This window comes from Saccopteryx leptura, chromosome 4 (assembly GCF_036850995.1).
Source record: "Saccopteryx leptura isolate mSacLep1 chromosome 4, mSacLep1_pri_phased_curated, whole genome shotgun sequence".
NCBI lineage: Eukaryota > Metazoa > Chordata > Mammalia > Chiroptera > Emballonuridae > Saccopteryx > Saccopteryx leptura.
The window spans coordinates 186036582-186052303 of record NC_089506.1 but is presented as its reverse complement, the minus strand read 5'-3'; the positions used below and the strand labels follow the sequence as shown (position 1 = coordinate 186052303).

General features: G+C 43.8%; 1 protein-coding gene across 1 annotated transcript in view; it reads left to right on the top strand.

The window, feature by feature from the left end:
• The window catches only part of FBN2 (fibrillin 2), a 275158-nt gene extending 259758 nt beyond the window's left edge, over window positions 1-15400 (top strand). The window contains exons 60-65 of the mRNA XM_066383650.1: window positions 387-503; window positions 1304-1432; window positions 3221-3340; window positions 10627-10858; window positions 13021-13192; window positions 15026-15400. Of these exons, the coding sequence (XP_066239747.1) occupies window positions 387-503; window positions 1304-1432; window positions 3221-3340; window positions 10627-10858; window positions 13021-13192; window positions 15026-15400 (1145 nt within the window). The remainder of the gene's footprint in view (window positions 1-386; window positions 504-1303; window positions 1433-3220; window positions 3341-10626; window positions 10859-13020; window positions 13193-15025) is intronic.
• Window positions 15401-15722: the final 322 nt, after the last annotated feature.

Genomic DNA, 15722 nt, shown 5'->3' with positions numbered 1-15722 from the left:
TTAACCCCCTCCTTTAATAGGAATAAGTGACCAGCCATGTACTAATGTACTAACTGTGCATTAAATGCAGGAATTACAACCTTTATATATTAACTCTGAGAACAGTTCATGGAAACCACAGTGACATGTTCATTTAATTTCTTATTTTAAGAAGACTATGTTATGTATCACCTTCCTCATCCTAAGACAGTAGCCCATAATATTTATGCTGCTTAAGTATGTGAAAAAAAAACTGCTTGTCATAGGCATATGGAAGTCTATAAAGCTTCCAGCAAAAACATCAACAAAGTATTCCCAATAGAACATACACATCTGTGGCCTCACGACACAGGATGCACAGGCAGATAGCACGGCTCTGATTTTCATGGACTTCTCTCTCGTTTCAGACCTTGATGAATGTCAGACCAAACAGCACAACTGCCAGTTCCTCTGTGTCAACACGCTGGGAGGTTTCACCTGTAAATGTCCACCTGGTTTCACCCAGCATCACACTGCGTGCATTGGTAAGACAAACTATAAATGGGACATTGTCCAAACTTTTGATAATTGTGTAAAACTTGTACTTAAAATGGTAATGTTTCAGTACTTATAGTTAGAACCAATTCCTCATAATTAATGCTCTAAAAATGTTGCTAATAATATAGAATTTCCCCCCCTTAGGAACAATATTCAAAGGAAAAAAAGCACTATGTAGTCTAAGCACACACACACAGTAGGCATATCCCAAGCGTGCCTTTATATTGCATCTAAATATAACCATGTGTGTTCAGATAAGATAGGACTAAGGTTCACTATAATTTCCAGGCGTCCCCAAACTACGGCCCGCGGGCCGCATGCGGCCCCCTGAGGCCATTTATCCAGCCATCCACCGCACTTCCGGAAGGGGCACCTCTTTTATTGGTGGTCAGTGAGAGGAGCACTGTATGTGGTGGCCCTCCAATGGTCTGAGGGACAGTGAACTGGCCCCCTGTGTAAAAAGTTTGAGGACCCCTGATAGACCATGCTAATGAACACACTGGGTTTACATTAGAAGGCCCATATGTTAAGGGACTTTCAGTCGAGTTATCAAAAACCATGTCCTCAGTCAACCTAAAATAGTGCTCTAATTTCAGATCTCTTGAAATAAACTTTTTCTTAGCACTTTGCCTTTAAATACAGTGAATCCTGGCATACATGTCCCTAACATGCTGTTCTCACATTGTGAAAGTTAGGCTTTCCTATTTCAGTTTTCACTTTATGTAATGAAATTTGAGTCAGGTAATCATTGGGAGGCTTGTTCCTCTCCTCCTTCATGCTTTGCCAGACAACAATGAATGCGGGTCCCAGCCTTCCCTCTGTGGAGCAAAGGGCATCTGTCAGAACACCCCTGGGAGTTTCAGCTGCGAATGCCAAAGAGGGTTCTCGCTTGATGCCACTGGACTCAACTGCGAAGGTGGGTTTTTTTGCTCAAAGCCCCTTAATCCGATACAGCATACTATTTTCTGTCTACTTCCAAGCCACTAAATGTGAAATATTGATCATCTCAAAAGAAGAAAAAAGTACTTAACAAATTAAAACACAGCAGTTGGTTTTTGTTCATAAGTCTTCATACATTATGTTGGGGGCAGAGACAACTTTAATGTGATGAAACAAAATTTGGTGAGAACTAATTGGCTTTTAAAGTAACTACATTAATGACTTAATTATTGAACTAAAAAAGACTTCTGTACCTAATATGGTTTACCGTAGTATACGAGTACACTAGGAGAAAAAGAAAAAGGGCGTTTGTTCTAGGATACCTAAATGTGTAAAAGTTAAGTTTAAGAAAAAGGGCCAGTCTGGCCTGTGGTAGCGCAGTGGATAAAACATCAGCCTGCTGCAGGTTCAAATCCCCAGGCTTGCCTGGTTAAGGCACATATGGGAGTTGATGCTTCCTGTTCCTCCCCCCTTCTCTCTCTCTCTCTCTCTCTCTCTCTCCTCTCTAACATGAATAAATAAAATCTTTTTTAAGAAAAAGAGCCAGTTATTATTAGAGACTTGGAGAAATACACCGAAAGCACTTGGGGAAACAGATGGCTGTTTTTCTGTTATTTAGTCTGAGACTCCAATTCACCCTCTTTTCTAGAAAGGGCATTTCTCTAAAGTCTACCGTGCAGTAGCTATTTCCTATGAAGGCCAAGAAAAATTTCCAGTGCAAATAAAATAAAAATCTGCCTGTGGTTCTCCAGTATTTCCATTGTAGGACAAATGTATTAGGATTGGTCTCTTTTATAAAACACCCATACCAGAGATTATGAGACTATATACAACACTTCTGTATTTTATTTAATATTGTAATTTGTGTTTTACTGATTTTAGTCACCCCTTACTTATTCTTAGAAATTTATGATCATGAATTCTAAAGATATATTGAAAGTTTTTAAGATACTCCTTATAAGAATTATAGGGATTTATGTGTATCTAATTTGCCACCAAGAAAAATTCAGTTTAAAATTTTTCATTTTAATATTTTATATTTGAAGTCATTGAGACTTTGAAAGTATTCTGAACATACAGCTGCTGGACATGTGTGAGCTCAGCTTGTGACTATTCACATACGATACCATTTATTAATTATCCATATAAATTTGTTACATACACATCAGACATGCCAATTTTATTTCACTTTTTATGGGTAGATTTCAAAGCCTCAACTGTCACTCCAAAAGAGTATGCACGTATGAACAAAGAAATTATTCCATATGTGTAATAATACCATTTTGTGTCTAAAAATAAAATTTGCCTCTAGTTACTCTTGAATGATAAAGAAATTTTATGTGCAAAACAATTATATTTTTATAGATATCTCTCTAGTGCTTCTATCTTCCTGACAATGATGATTACGTGTCAGTCACTTTTGAATCTACTAGAATATGTAATGCAAATATATTTAAACCAAATAAATCAGACCATATGCAAGTTAATCCATCCAAAATGCACAACATGCTGTGGTCGACTTGCTGCAATCAAATGCTAGAGCACTGACGTAGCATGGTCTGGTGGACAGTATAAGAATGCAGTCTTAGAACCATTCCTTGTACCGCCCCTGACTAGTGACCACGTGACTTGGAAAAATCACCACCTCGCTGTGCGTTCTGTTTGTTTGTTCCCCATAGAGTAGTTAGTGCAGGCTGTGTTTGGAGTATATTTAAGAATAGTAGGGAAAGGTTACCTAAAGATCTTGCCGGGCTTGTTTTTACAGATGTCGATGAGTGTGATGGAAACCATAGGTGCCAGCACGGCTGCCAGAACATCCTGGGAGGCTACAGATGCGGCTGCCCTCAAGGGTACATTCAGCACTACCAGTGGAATCAGTGCGTCGGTGAGCACTCACCTCTTACGTAGCATCTGCTTTTCTCACCGCAAAGTATCTTTAAAGTAAAATGAACACATAATAAAAAGTTGACATGTCAAGATAGCCTTTGAATCCTGGAACTTAAACAACAGTGCTTAGGATTGATGCATAGGGGTCCATTATATTAGTCTCTATCCTTGTGTACGTTTCGAAATACCCACAGTGAGAATGTGGTCTTAAGTACCTGAAAGGTAACTCAACTAAAGCTTATATAATTGTAATTTTCTGCTAGATATAATTTCAAGTTTCTAAAGATGATGTCAAGAATCATCGTCTTCTTTTGCCAAGGTCAGTGGCTTTTTATCAGTAATGTAGTATCTTTAGATTTGGGGTTGAAGGCTTACCCATTCATCCCCCTCATACAAATCTAAAGGAATTCAGATCGACTTAATAAGGGCTGTCCATCTGAGCTGTCCCGTCACATAGATGTAATGAAGGGGCTGAAGTACTCTAAGGTAGAAATAGTACCCAGTTACAGAAAAGTCTATTAAAAACGCCACAGACAGGCCCTGGCCGGTTGGCTCAGTGGTAGAGCGTCGGCCTAGCGTGCGGGGGACCCGGGTTTGATTCCCGGCCAGGGCACATAGGAGAAGCGCCCATTTGCTTCTCCACCCTCCCCCCTCCTTCCTCTCTGTCTCTCTCTTCCCCTCCCGCAGCCAGGGCTCCATTGGAGCAAAGATGGCCCGGGCACTGGGGATGGCTCCTTGGCCTCAGCCCCAGGCGCTAGAGTGGCTCTGGTCTCGGCAGAGCGATGCCCCAGAGGGGCAGAGCATCGCCCCCTGGTGGGCAGAGCGTCGCCCCTGGTGGGCGTGCTGGGTGGATCCAGGTCGGGCGCATGCGGGAGTCTGACTATCTCTCCCTGTTTCCAGCTTCAGAAAAATACAAAAAAAAAAAACCCAAAAAAACGCCACAGACAGAAGTGTTTGTAAAATAAACTTAGTAGGCACTTCTCTCTGTTTCTTGCATTGATAATAAGTCCTGGGAATTCTCCTTTAAGGGAGAGATTGATCAAAAAGAATACTCTTCTGTATTTGAGTAACCAACTAACTTACTTAGCTGCCTAATTTCTTGTTTCCATGTGAATGCACTTCATAGGCATACCACCCAACACATTGTGGCACCGGATGCTAGCATAACTGAGCAGAAAGAACAGCAGAAGTCACAACTAATCTGTGACCATGTGCCACGTCAAAGACAGGTGCTTTGCCACACCATGAGCACATACTCATAGGGGTAACTGCAAAAACTCTTAATGATCAAGAAGTTAAGGACAGAGTTTTAAAGGATTATCAAAGTGATGAGTTAGGCTGCCAATCAAAATAATTTCATAACTTTAATTTCTTTTTTCTCTTCATAGGAAAATAACAGGTTGCAAAAGTCCATATGCCCTGATTTATTGATTCATAAAGAGAGGCAAGGTGTAGCCACATTCTTCAGATTATAGAGCCGTGATGGCAAACCTTTTTATAAAAACCACCCCCTTTTGCAGTGCTGGTCAACCTGGTCCCTGCCGCCCACTAGTGGGCATTCCAGCTCTCATGGTGGGTGGTAGCAGAGCAACCAAACGGCGCCACGATTGGCCCACCATGAAAGCTGGAATGCCCACTAGTGGGCGGGAGGGACCAGGTTGACCAGCACTGCAAAAGTGGACGGTTTTTATAAAAAGGTTCGCCATCGCGGTTATAGAGAGAGGTACTCTTTTAGATAGCTATTAAAACAGTGTGAAACACTTTTATTATATTGAATTGTTTATGAAATATGATGCCCAACAGTTTATTTAGCAAATAAAATGGACTTGTTGGTTAATTCTGTAAAACTAAATGCAAAAGAAAGACCCCCAATATTTCACACATGTCAGCTTATATTAGAAATCTTGTTTTAAAGGCAATCATAAGTAGAAACAGGAACATGTATGGAGAATCAGCTCAATTTCCAACTTTTTAAGTTTCCTGAAGTTTCTGTCCATAAACATCTAGTGCAAAAATAGCTACAGAAGTGTTTACTAAATTTGGTCTGACTTAAAATGAAGACTGTGTGGTATACCCCAGATCCCCTTTGTGGGACCCTTGGAGTGGGCACCTCAGCAAGGCAGTCACCCCAGGACATCCCACGCTGGAGTCCAGCCAGAAGCCAGGTGCTCTGTAATCAGGAGGGGACCCTGTGCACAGAAGGATAAATGGTTTCAAAGATGAGATCAAAACTAAAGACACATAAGCAGCTATTCCCAACTGTAAGTATTCATTTGTGAGCTTATCTGCTAAAACGGGCACCTCTAAGCAGGTAGGTCCCCAAGTGAGTACAATGCAGCAGAGATTTATTTGAAAGGTTCTAGATGTTTTCTGGGAGTTGGTTTTTTTGTTTGTTTTTTTTGGAGGGGTTGTAACAGAGGGAGACAGAGACACAAATAGGGACGGACAGACAGGAAGGAAGAGAGAAGCATCAATTCTTCGTTGCGGCACCTTAGTTGTTCATTGATTGCTTTCTCATATGTGCCTTGACTGGGGGACTACAGCAGACTGATTAACCCCTTGCTCAAGCCAGCGACCTTGGGCTCAAGCTGACGAGCCTTGCTCAAACCAGATGAGCCCACGCTAAAGCTGGTGACCTCGAGGTTTCAAACCTGGGTCCTCCACATCCCAGTCCACTGCGCCACCACCTGGTCAGGCTGAAAAGTTCTAGTCTTTGTGATTTCGTGCAAAGTTGAGGAACCCAGCTGATCTCTAATAAAATTGCTGACTTTTCTTGCCTTGAATCTACACAACACAGTTGAAATTTTAACTCAAATACATAGCAGTCATAGGATTAAACAACTCATCATGAACTAATAAGAGCAATAAGTTAGCAAAAAAAACAAGAATTATGACAAAATGCAAATTAAAAGGCACAAATCATTTTTTATTTGTCACTGTATGTGTATGTCTTCAGTCATTCATATGACTGAGGGGAGATACAGAATGAACTATTTCAGACAGATATATTGGGGTCTTCTACTAAAGGAACAGAACTGTTAATGTATCAAATAATTTAAGTACTTTATATTGTAAACCTACAATGTTATTAGTACTACTTTTTTTGTGACAGAGACATAGAGACAAAGAGAGGGACAGACAAACAGGAAGGGGGAGAGATGAGACGCATTAATCCTTCCTTAGTTGTTCATTGATTGCTTTCTCATATGTACCTTGACTGGGGGGGAGAGGTTACAGCAGAGCAAGTGACCCCTTGCTCAAGCCAGTGACCTTGGGCTCAAGCCAGCAACCTTGGGCTTCAAGCTGGCAACCTTTGAGCTCAAGCCAGCGACCATGGGGTCATGTCTATGATCTCACATTTAAGCCAGTGACCCTGTGCTCAAGCTAGTGAGCCTGCACTCAAGCCAGATGAGCCCACACTCAAGCCGGCGACTTCAGGGTTTCAAACCTGGGTCCTTTGCATCCCAGTTTAATGCTCTATCCACTGTGCTGCTGCCTGGTCATATAGTACTACTTTTGATTTAAGAAAAATGACAGTTCTTTGTTATAAGTGTTAATACTGAAAAAAGCTTTTGGCCCTGGCCGGTTGGCTTAGTGGATAAGAGCATCAACCCAACATGTGGATGTCCCAGTTTGATCCTCTGTTGGGCACACATGAGAAGTAACCATCTGCTTCTCTTCCTTTTCCTCTCCCCCTTCTCTCTCTCTTCCCCTCTCGCAGCCAGTGGCTCTACTGGTTCGAGCATCAGCCCCAGGCACTGAGGATAGCTCGGTTGATTCAAATATCATCCCTAGATGGGGGTTGACAGGTGGATCCCAGTCTGGGCGCATGCAGGAGTCTGTCTCTCTATCTCCCCTCCTCTCACTTAAAAAAGAAAGAAAGAGCCTGACCAGGTGGTGGTGCAGTGGATAGAGCATCGGACTGGGATGTTGAAGACCCAGGTTCGAGACCCCGAGGTCACCAGCTTGAGTGCGGGCTCATCTGGTTTGAGCAAAAGCCCACCAGCTTGGACCCAAGGTCGCTGCCTCGAGCAAGGGGTTACTCGGTTCTGCTGAAGGCCCGCGGTCAAGGCCATATGAGAGGGCAATCAATGAACAACTAAGGTGTTGCAACGTGCAATGAAAAACTAATGATTGATGCTTTCTCATCTCTCTCCGTTCTTGTCTGTCTGTCCCTGTCTATCCCTCTCTCTAATTCACTCTCTGTAAAAAAAAAAAAAAAAAAAAAAGAAAGAGAGAAAGAAATAAAGAAAGATTTTTTCTTTCTTTTTTTTTTTTCTGAAGCTGGAAATGGGGAGAGACAGTCAGACAGACACCCGCATGCACCCGACCGGGATCCACCCGGCACGCCCACCAGGGGCAAAGCTCTGCCCCTCCGGGGCGTCGCTCTGCCGCGACCAGAGCCACTCTAGCGCCTGGGGCAGAGGCCAAGGAGCCATCCCCAGCGCCCGGGCCATCTTTGCTCCAATGGAGCCTTGGCTGCGGGAGGGGAAGAGAGAGACAGAGAGGAAGGAGGGGGTGGGGGTGGAGAAGCAAATGGGTGCTTCTCCTATGTGCCCTGGCCGGGAATCGAACCTGGGTCCCCCGCACGCCAGGCCGACGCTCTACCGCTGAGCCAACTGGCCAGGGCAAAAGGGCTTTTAATTGAAATGAATACTTAAAACAATTTCCAGCCAGTTACCATAGAACATTGATCACATTCTAGTGCATAGGTTATACAAATGTGACATTCTCAAATATTTGTAAGCATCATAATTATTCAAATTTGAAAATAAGTGATTATTAGCATTTGCAAATGAAGAAAAATTATGTCTTAATATATGAAGCTTTTAGTTATTTAGTGTTAGTAACTTCCAGTTGCCTCTATGGCTCTTCAAAATAATTCGAACATAGCTTGGTAAGGCTTGAGTCAACTCAAAGTATGTCTCACACAAGAACATATTTTAAAAGTCAAATTACATAAGTCTATAAAATTATACTATGATGTACATTTATAGCATATAAACATGAAATATATCATGGTGCTCCCAAAAATAATATATACTGAAATTTTTTTTGTCATTGGTATGTTAAATGAAATTTATTCAATTAATTGGTTTTGCCTCTAAGTTTTCTACTTAACAGAATGCCCAATACTATATTCATAGAAGTATCAGTTTGTTAAATTATAACCTAATTTGCATTCTCTGTTAGGAGAGAAACAGTGCATATAAATGTCAGATGTGATCATAAAAGCAGATGAGAATTGGTGGCAGAATCCCAAGTCTTCTGTCTATAGAAATAAAATAACAGTTATATTTATGCGATAGGTAGCTTAGTTATTATGAATTTATTTAAATACTTCCTTCCCACAAAATGAAGGCTAAGAATTTGTACATATTAGATAATCATAGCATATTTTATATCCAGTGTTTAAGAATTCTGTATTTGGTGGTCTGATTTTATTCTGAAACTATAATCATGATACAAAAATGTGCCTGATGACATCTACCCTTTCAGTAACCTCTATGCGGTACTTAATGGCATTTAATTTCCTGTCTGCATGGCTTCTTCACTAAGACTCCATCTGCATCTTCCACAATCTCCCTGAGCCATGCCTGCTCAGCGCCGCCTCTAGCTGTGGTGCCCAAGCACACACCCACTTGCAAACAGGCTCGTTTCCCTGCATGGCCTGAAACATACACTTGTCATATATTAAGTAAACAGACACACTACACTTCGCTGGAGTCACAAGAATTTGAAAGAATCTCCCACAGAACAGATGTGACTTGTGCCCAGGGTGAAATTTGAATTGTAATAAACCCCAAAGGAGTCAAGCCACATGCTATGTATCAACCAGACAGTTAAGAGCAAAGTTGTTATCTCCAAATTTAAAAGCACGATTACCGTCTTTTATATACACATAACTGACAGACACAGGCAACAGCGTGGTGATGGCCAGAGGGAAAGGGGGTGGAGGGAGGTGGAGGTGAGCACAGGGGGGGAAAGGGAGGGAAAGAGACTTGGCTTTGGGCCGTGGGTGCAGACTCAGTGTGCAGGTGATGCTTTATTGAGTTGTACACTTGAAACCTGTATGGTTTTGCAAACCACTGTCATCCCAATAAATTCAATTAATAAAAATAGGTTAACTAATTAAACCTATCCCCCAAAATAAAAGAATAAACATGGGTAATCACAAACAAAACATAAATAAAAGCACAATCAGGTTTTGAAAATGTAAAAATTATAAATGCAGTAATATATAGTAAGCCTGCGGCAGCATTTAAATTATAGTGTTAGTCATTTCAGTTGGAAAGCCTGTGTCAGCTGATGGTTGGATGCACTCCATCTCAGGGGCACAGTCTGCACCTAATGGTCCTCAAGCAATTAAAAGTTGATTGTTGGTTCAATAGACCTAATTAAATAATGTTTTTTCAATTATTTTTATGGCCGTGGCTGGTTGCTCTGTGGGTTAGAGCATCATCCCGAAACACCAAGGCTGTGGGTTCAATCCCCGGTCAGGGAACATGTGGGAAGAGGACAGTGAATGCACAATTAAGTGGAGCAAAAATGAATGCTTCTCCCTCTTCTTCCCTTTGTCTCTCTAAAATCAATCCATTTTAAAAAATAATATAATGATTTTCATGTACGGTAATTACATTTCTTATATATTTTCTCCACATATAGTGTAATGAGGGCTTTGAGAATTGCTGGGAGAATGCATACAAATACAGCTGTAGCAGAAGCTTTGTTTAAACTGAGGTATCATTCACATACCATACACTTCACCTTTGTAAAGTACATGTAGTTTTTAGTACAGTCTCACTAGAATGGGCAACCAGCAACACCACAACATTTCCAGCATCCCAGAAGGAAACTCCATCCCCACCGGGTGCCATTCTCCATTTCTTCCTCGCCACAGCCTCTAGCAACCAGTAATTTTCTGTCTGTGCACCTGGCTGAGATAGAGGCTGTAGGAGTAACCTGCTAAGAGAAGAGGGACTCCGTAGGCACACTGCAAATACCGGTACCAAAGGGCTGCTGACGTATTCATAAACAGCACAAACTGTTTTTAAAAATGTTGGGCAGGCTTTTTTACAGCCCTAATGTAGGAGGATTTGGGTTTTGTCGTTGTATTATCTTTTATTTTCACATGCTTTGCAAATCGGCCATCTTCCTAAACATTTCTTAAATGCGGTTGTCGAGTTACTTCTCCTGTGAAATCCTAGGTACTCTGGGACTCGGGCTCTTCTTCACGTCGCCGCCCCTTCCCCATGTAAAGAGTTTCTCACTTTGTGTTAATAGATGAGAACGAATGCTCCAATCCAAATGCCTGCGGCTCTGCTTCCTGCTACAACACCCTGGGGAGCTACAAGTGCGCCTGCCCCTCGGGCTTCTCCTTTGACCAGTTCTCCAGCACCTGCCACGACGTCAATGAGTGCTCCTCCTCCAAGAACCCCTGCAATTACGGCTGCTCCAACACGGAGGGCGGCTACCTCTGCGGCTGCCCGCCCGGGTACTACAGAGTGGGACAGGGGTAAGGCCGGCCCCCCTCCCGCACGCAGGAAAGCCAAGGCTGTCCGGCAGGGCACGGTCTAACCCTGGCTTCCCTCCCCGAGTTCAGGCCGCCTGGCCACCTGGCACTGCAGGGGAGCGAGTGGTAATTAGAAGCCCAGGAGACAAAAGCTTTGATTGCTGAGCGGATAGGAGAGAGAGGCACCAAGAAGGCATATGGATTCTATCCCTGTTACAGGATTACCTCCGTTCTGGTTTGCATAAGATTTGACCTTGTGCACAGATCCCACTCTTGCCCCCCCACATAAAGGCCTGAATTGATTCAATCAGATCCCTCCAGGCCAAAGACTAGCAGATATTTAAAAATGCAGCTCACCTGTTGCCATAGACACCTGGGTTGTGAGGTATAAGTGGAAATGGCTTCTCCCCAGATTTTTCTGAGTTTTGGCAGGTGCCAGCCCAGAGGTTGAGGAAGGAACTTGTCCGGCTCTGCTCCTCCGGCTTCATGTTATTGCGCAGAGGAGAGCTGTCTCATTGGTGTGGTACCGCTCTGCCGGGGCCAGCTCCGCTGGGCTGGATTTCCTCCGGCCAAGCATGTTTTCCCTGGTGCTGCCTCCCAGGCCCTGGCGGCTGGGGCTGGGGCTGGCCACCCCCTTCCAGGCAGCCTGGCAGCAGCACAGGAGATGGAAATTTAGGAGTCAGTCAGGGTCCTCTTGCTCGCAGAGAACAGTATGTGAGACAGGCAGTGAGGGGATGGACTGTCTGTCCACCACTGCTACAGAACAATGCTTGAAACTAAAGGACTGGCCTAGACACGGGTCATTTAAAGCCATCTCTGACTCTTTCACCAAGCCAAACAGGAAGGAGTTCAGAAATCTCCACCATTACGGCAGAGGGCTTTGTTGTGAGCAACAGAACTTCTCTTAGCATTCATTCTCTTGGAAATTCATACTCTGCTTTTGCTTTTCCCAGTTAACTACACTCAAGTGCTTCAATCTAATTAGGATTAAAAATTGGGGATGCGGCCCTGGCCGGTTGGCTCAGCGGTAGAGCGTCGGCCTGGCGTGCGGGGGACCCGGGTTTGATTCCCGGCCAGGGCACATAGGAGAAGCGCCCATTTGCTTCTCTATCCCCACCCCCCTCCTACCTCTCTGTCTCTCTCTTCCCCTCCCACAGCCAAGGCTCCATTGGAGCAAAGATGGCCCAGGTGCTGGGGTTGGCTCCTTGGCCTCTGCCCCAGGCGCTAGAGTGGCGCTGGTCGCAACAGAGCGATGCCCCAGAGGGGCAGAGCATCGCCCCCTGGTGGGCAGAGCGTCGCCCCTGGTGGGCGTGCTGGGTGGATCCCGGTCAGTCGTATGCGGGAGTCTGTCTGACTGTCTCTCCCCGTTTCCAGCTTCAGAAAATCGGAAAAAAAAAAAATTGGGGATGCCTCTAAAGCAGCGGTTCTCAACCTGTGGGTCGCGACCCCGGCGGGGGTCGAATGACCAAAACACAGGGGTCTCCTAAAGCCATCAGAAAATACATATAATATGGCTTTAGGCGACCCCTGTGTTTTGGCCGTTGGCCCCCCGCCGGGGTCGCGACCCACAGGTTGAGAACCGCTGCTCTAAAGGAAATCAAAACACTGATCTGAAAGGATATATGTGCCCCTATACTCATTGCAGGATTACTTACAATAGCCAAGATATGGAAACAACTTAGGTGTCCAGTGATAGATGAATAGATAAGGAAGGTGTGGGGTGTGTGTATATGTGTGTGTGTGTGTTATTATATACCACGCACAGAGTGGAATATTAGGGATATTTCTCCTCGTATAATTCGGGGGAAGCCTAGAGCTCACTCTCAGAAGAATTTTGCTGTTCAAAATAAGGGAATAATCTCATTTATGAAGTGTTAAAAGTTTCAGAGAATATTAGCTTTTTATGTTTATGAGTTTAGAGCTTGCTTTGTTGGTTTGTTTTTTGTTTTATTTTTAATTCATTAGGATGACACGGTTCACCAAACCACACAGGTTTTGAGTGTATGACTCAATACTAACACCAGCTACACCCTGCACCATGTACCCCCCACCCCATGCAGTCTGTTGGTTTCTTATTTCTGAAAAGTCTTTGCTCTCCCAATGGAAAAACTATCGTCAAAGTTAGTGATCAAGTCTAACACCACCTTGCTTCTTGTCGCAAATAGCCACTGCGTCTCAGGAATGGGCTTTAACAAAGGGCAGCACCTGCCACTGGATGCAGAGGTGGACGAGGAAAACGCCCTGTCCCCGGAAGCCTGCTATGAATGCAAAATCAACGGCTACTCTAAGAAAGACGGCAGACAGAAGAGAAGTGTCCCTGAGCCCGAACCCACTGCTGTGAGTAAACCTCACTTTGCTCGGTTGCAGATTTTATCCATAGAAGTCGTGTAAATAACAGAGTACACACTTATGTACGTTTCAGGCTCAGTGAAGCTAGGACTATCTTTTAATGTCATGGCTAAATTTATGGACACGACATGGCAGAGACAAGTAATTTGAAGTTAGTTGATTATTAATTCAAAACATAAGGATGCGGGGGGTACTTTAGGGTTCATAGTTTCAGATCATATGTTTTACTTTTTTCATTTATGCCAAAGGGAATAAGATATCCGCCTAGGAAATACTGATGTTGAAAGATTCAAAAACACTGTTTTGAATTTGTCCAGTTCTGGTTTATACATCTGCAGTAAACTAGGCTGATTTCCATTTTCAGTAGGTAAGCCAACTAGGTCTCATACTCTGTGACATTTATAAGTTAGGTGTTCCTCCCATAAAAATTTTATCTCCAAATAACTTGGTATTTTCTGAGGACCTGAAGATGTGAGTTGCCTGCTGCGGGGGTTTCTTGGTCGTAAACGGCCTTCAGCAGAGTGGTTAAAGGGACGGGCCACAGACTGCCAGGTTTTGAATATGTTCTCTGGCTCTCCCACTTGTTACTCATGTGACATGAGAATAAAAATACTTACTGCTAAAGGGTAACAGGTGGATTAATTGAGTTGATAGTGTGAGGTGCCTCGAACAGTGCCGGGCATATATATTGCACACATTTAGCGAATGTCACTGAGTAATATCTAGAGATGTTGATGATTTTCCCAAAGATGAGGGATAGCACCACTCTCGTCAGCTAACATTACTAACAAATTCTTCCACCAAAAAAACCTAGTCAACAGCTAACTGGCCGTGTGAATTGGGCAACTTGCTTCAGTTTTCTGGGCCTCGGAGACTTTCTTCATCTGTGAAATGAGATTGTTCTAGTCAAAAGGTCTGTGATTCTATTTTATAATAATAAATAGACCAGCATTACCTTTACCTTAAGTAAACTAAGGTATCTAACTGATTGAAATATGACAATTGAGATGTTTATCAAGTACCCTGAACTACAAATCCCGAAATGCTGTCTGTGAAACCTTCCCATCATGATATTTGGGCTCTGAGTCTGTCTGAATGTGGACGGGCACTTCTGGGCCACTGCAAGCAAGTGCTTAACAGGTGCCCAATCAAAGCACTGGGTTTGGTTTGGTTTTGTTTTGTTTGTGTATGTGTTTGGGGTATTTTTGCATGTCTTACTAAAATAGCATCCTTAACCCTCCTCTCCCTCTGATCAAGTGAGTTTATCTGGTCCCTGCCCCACTGGCTTTTACCAAAGCTGCTCAGACCCCAGCCCTGCGGACTCAGCAGGTCCCTCCCTCCGCACTAATGGCCCTTAGTAAACACACTCCCACATCCACTTGTGGTTTGTGGGTCTTACAGCTCAAGCCAGGCCTTCCGAGTGCAGATTCCTCTGGGGACAGTCACTGCTGGATAACAGCTGCACTTCTTCTTTTGACTCCAGGAAAAAAAAAAAAAAAGCAATTGTTTTCAAAATTGTATTTTTTTTATTAATAAGCATGATATTCCAGAAACTCATTAAAAAAAATAAACTTAAAATGTTAATGCTGTGTGTAAGCTCAGCCTGTACCTTTACCCGGTTAAGGCAGAGAGTTATAGGACAAGCCCTGTGGAATTGACCTTTTCTCCCAACCGAAAGGAAGCTACTGTCACCTCCTTCGCCAGCACTACTCCTAAGGAAGTGGGGGAGGGGGAGCAGTAAGCTCCAGCCCCCGGCCCCTTTGGAGGTGTCCCCTGGCGCTGTAGCAACTCTTCCTGCATCGTTTCCTGCTTTTCCTCCAGGTCGAGCAGATCAGCCTGGAGAGTGTCGACATGGACAGCCCCATGAGAATGAAGTTCAACGTCTCCGGCCTCGGCTCTAAGGAGCACATCCTGGAACTCATGCCCGCCATCGAGCCTCTCAACAACCACATCCGCTATGTCATCTCCCAAGGGAACGGCGACGGCATCTTCCGCATCCACCAAAGGAACGGGCTCAGCTACTTGCACACCGCCAAGAGGAAGCCGGTGCCCGGCACGTACACACTGGAAATCACTAGCATCCCTCTCTACAGGAAGAAGGAGCTTAAGGAACTGGAAGACAGCAACGAGGACGACTACCTCCTAGGGGAGCTCGGCGAGGCTCTCAGAATGAGGCTGCAGATCCAACTCGATTAACACGTACAGACCTGGTTCCGGGCTCAAATCCCTGCACAGCCAGCCTTCAGAAGCCTTTGAAAATCAATGACTCATTTGAAAGAGGAGAAAAAGACAACTTTTGTTTCTTTCCTCCCTGTCTCAGACTTCAGAATGTTGACCCTCACAGGGAGGGATAATTTAGACTCTGGTGTGGCCAAAGATTTGAGTACAAAGGCAACCATGGTTACTGTATTTTTTTTATATAACTTCACTTTAAAATATATTAAAAAAAAAAAAACTAAATGTTCAAGAGATCAGCATATGGCACTAAATGCACAAAAATAATGTGAGCTTTTTTTTT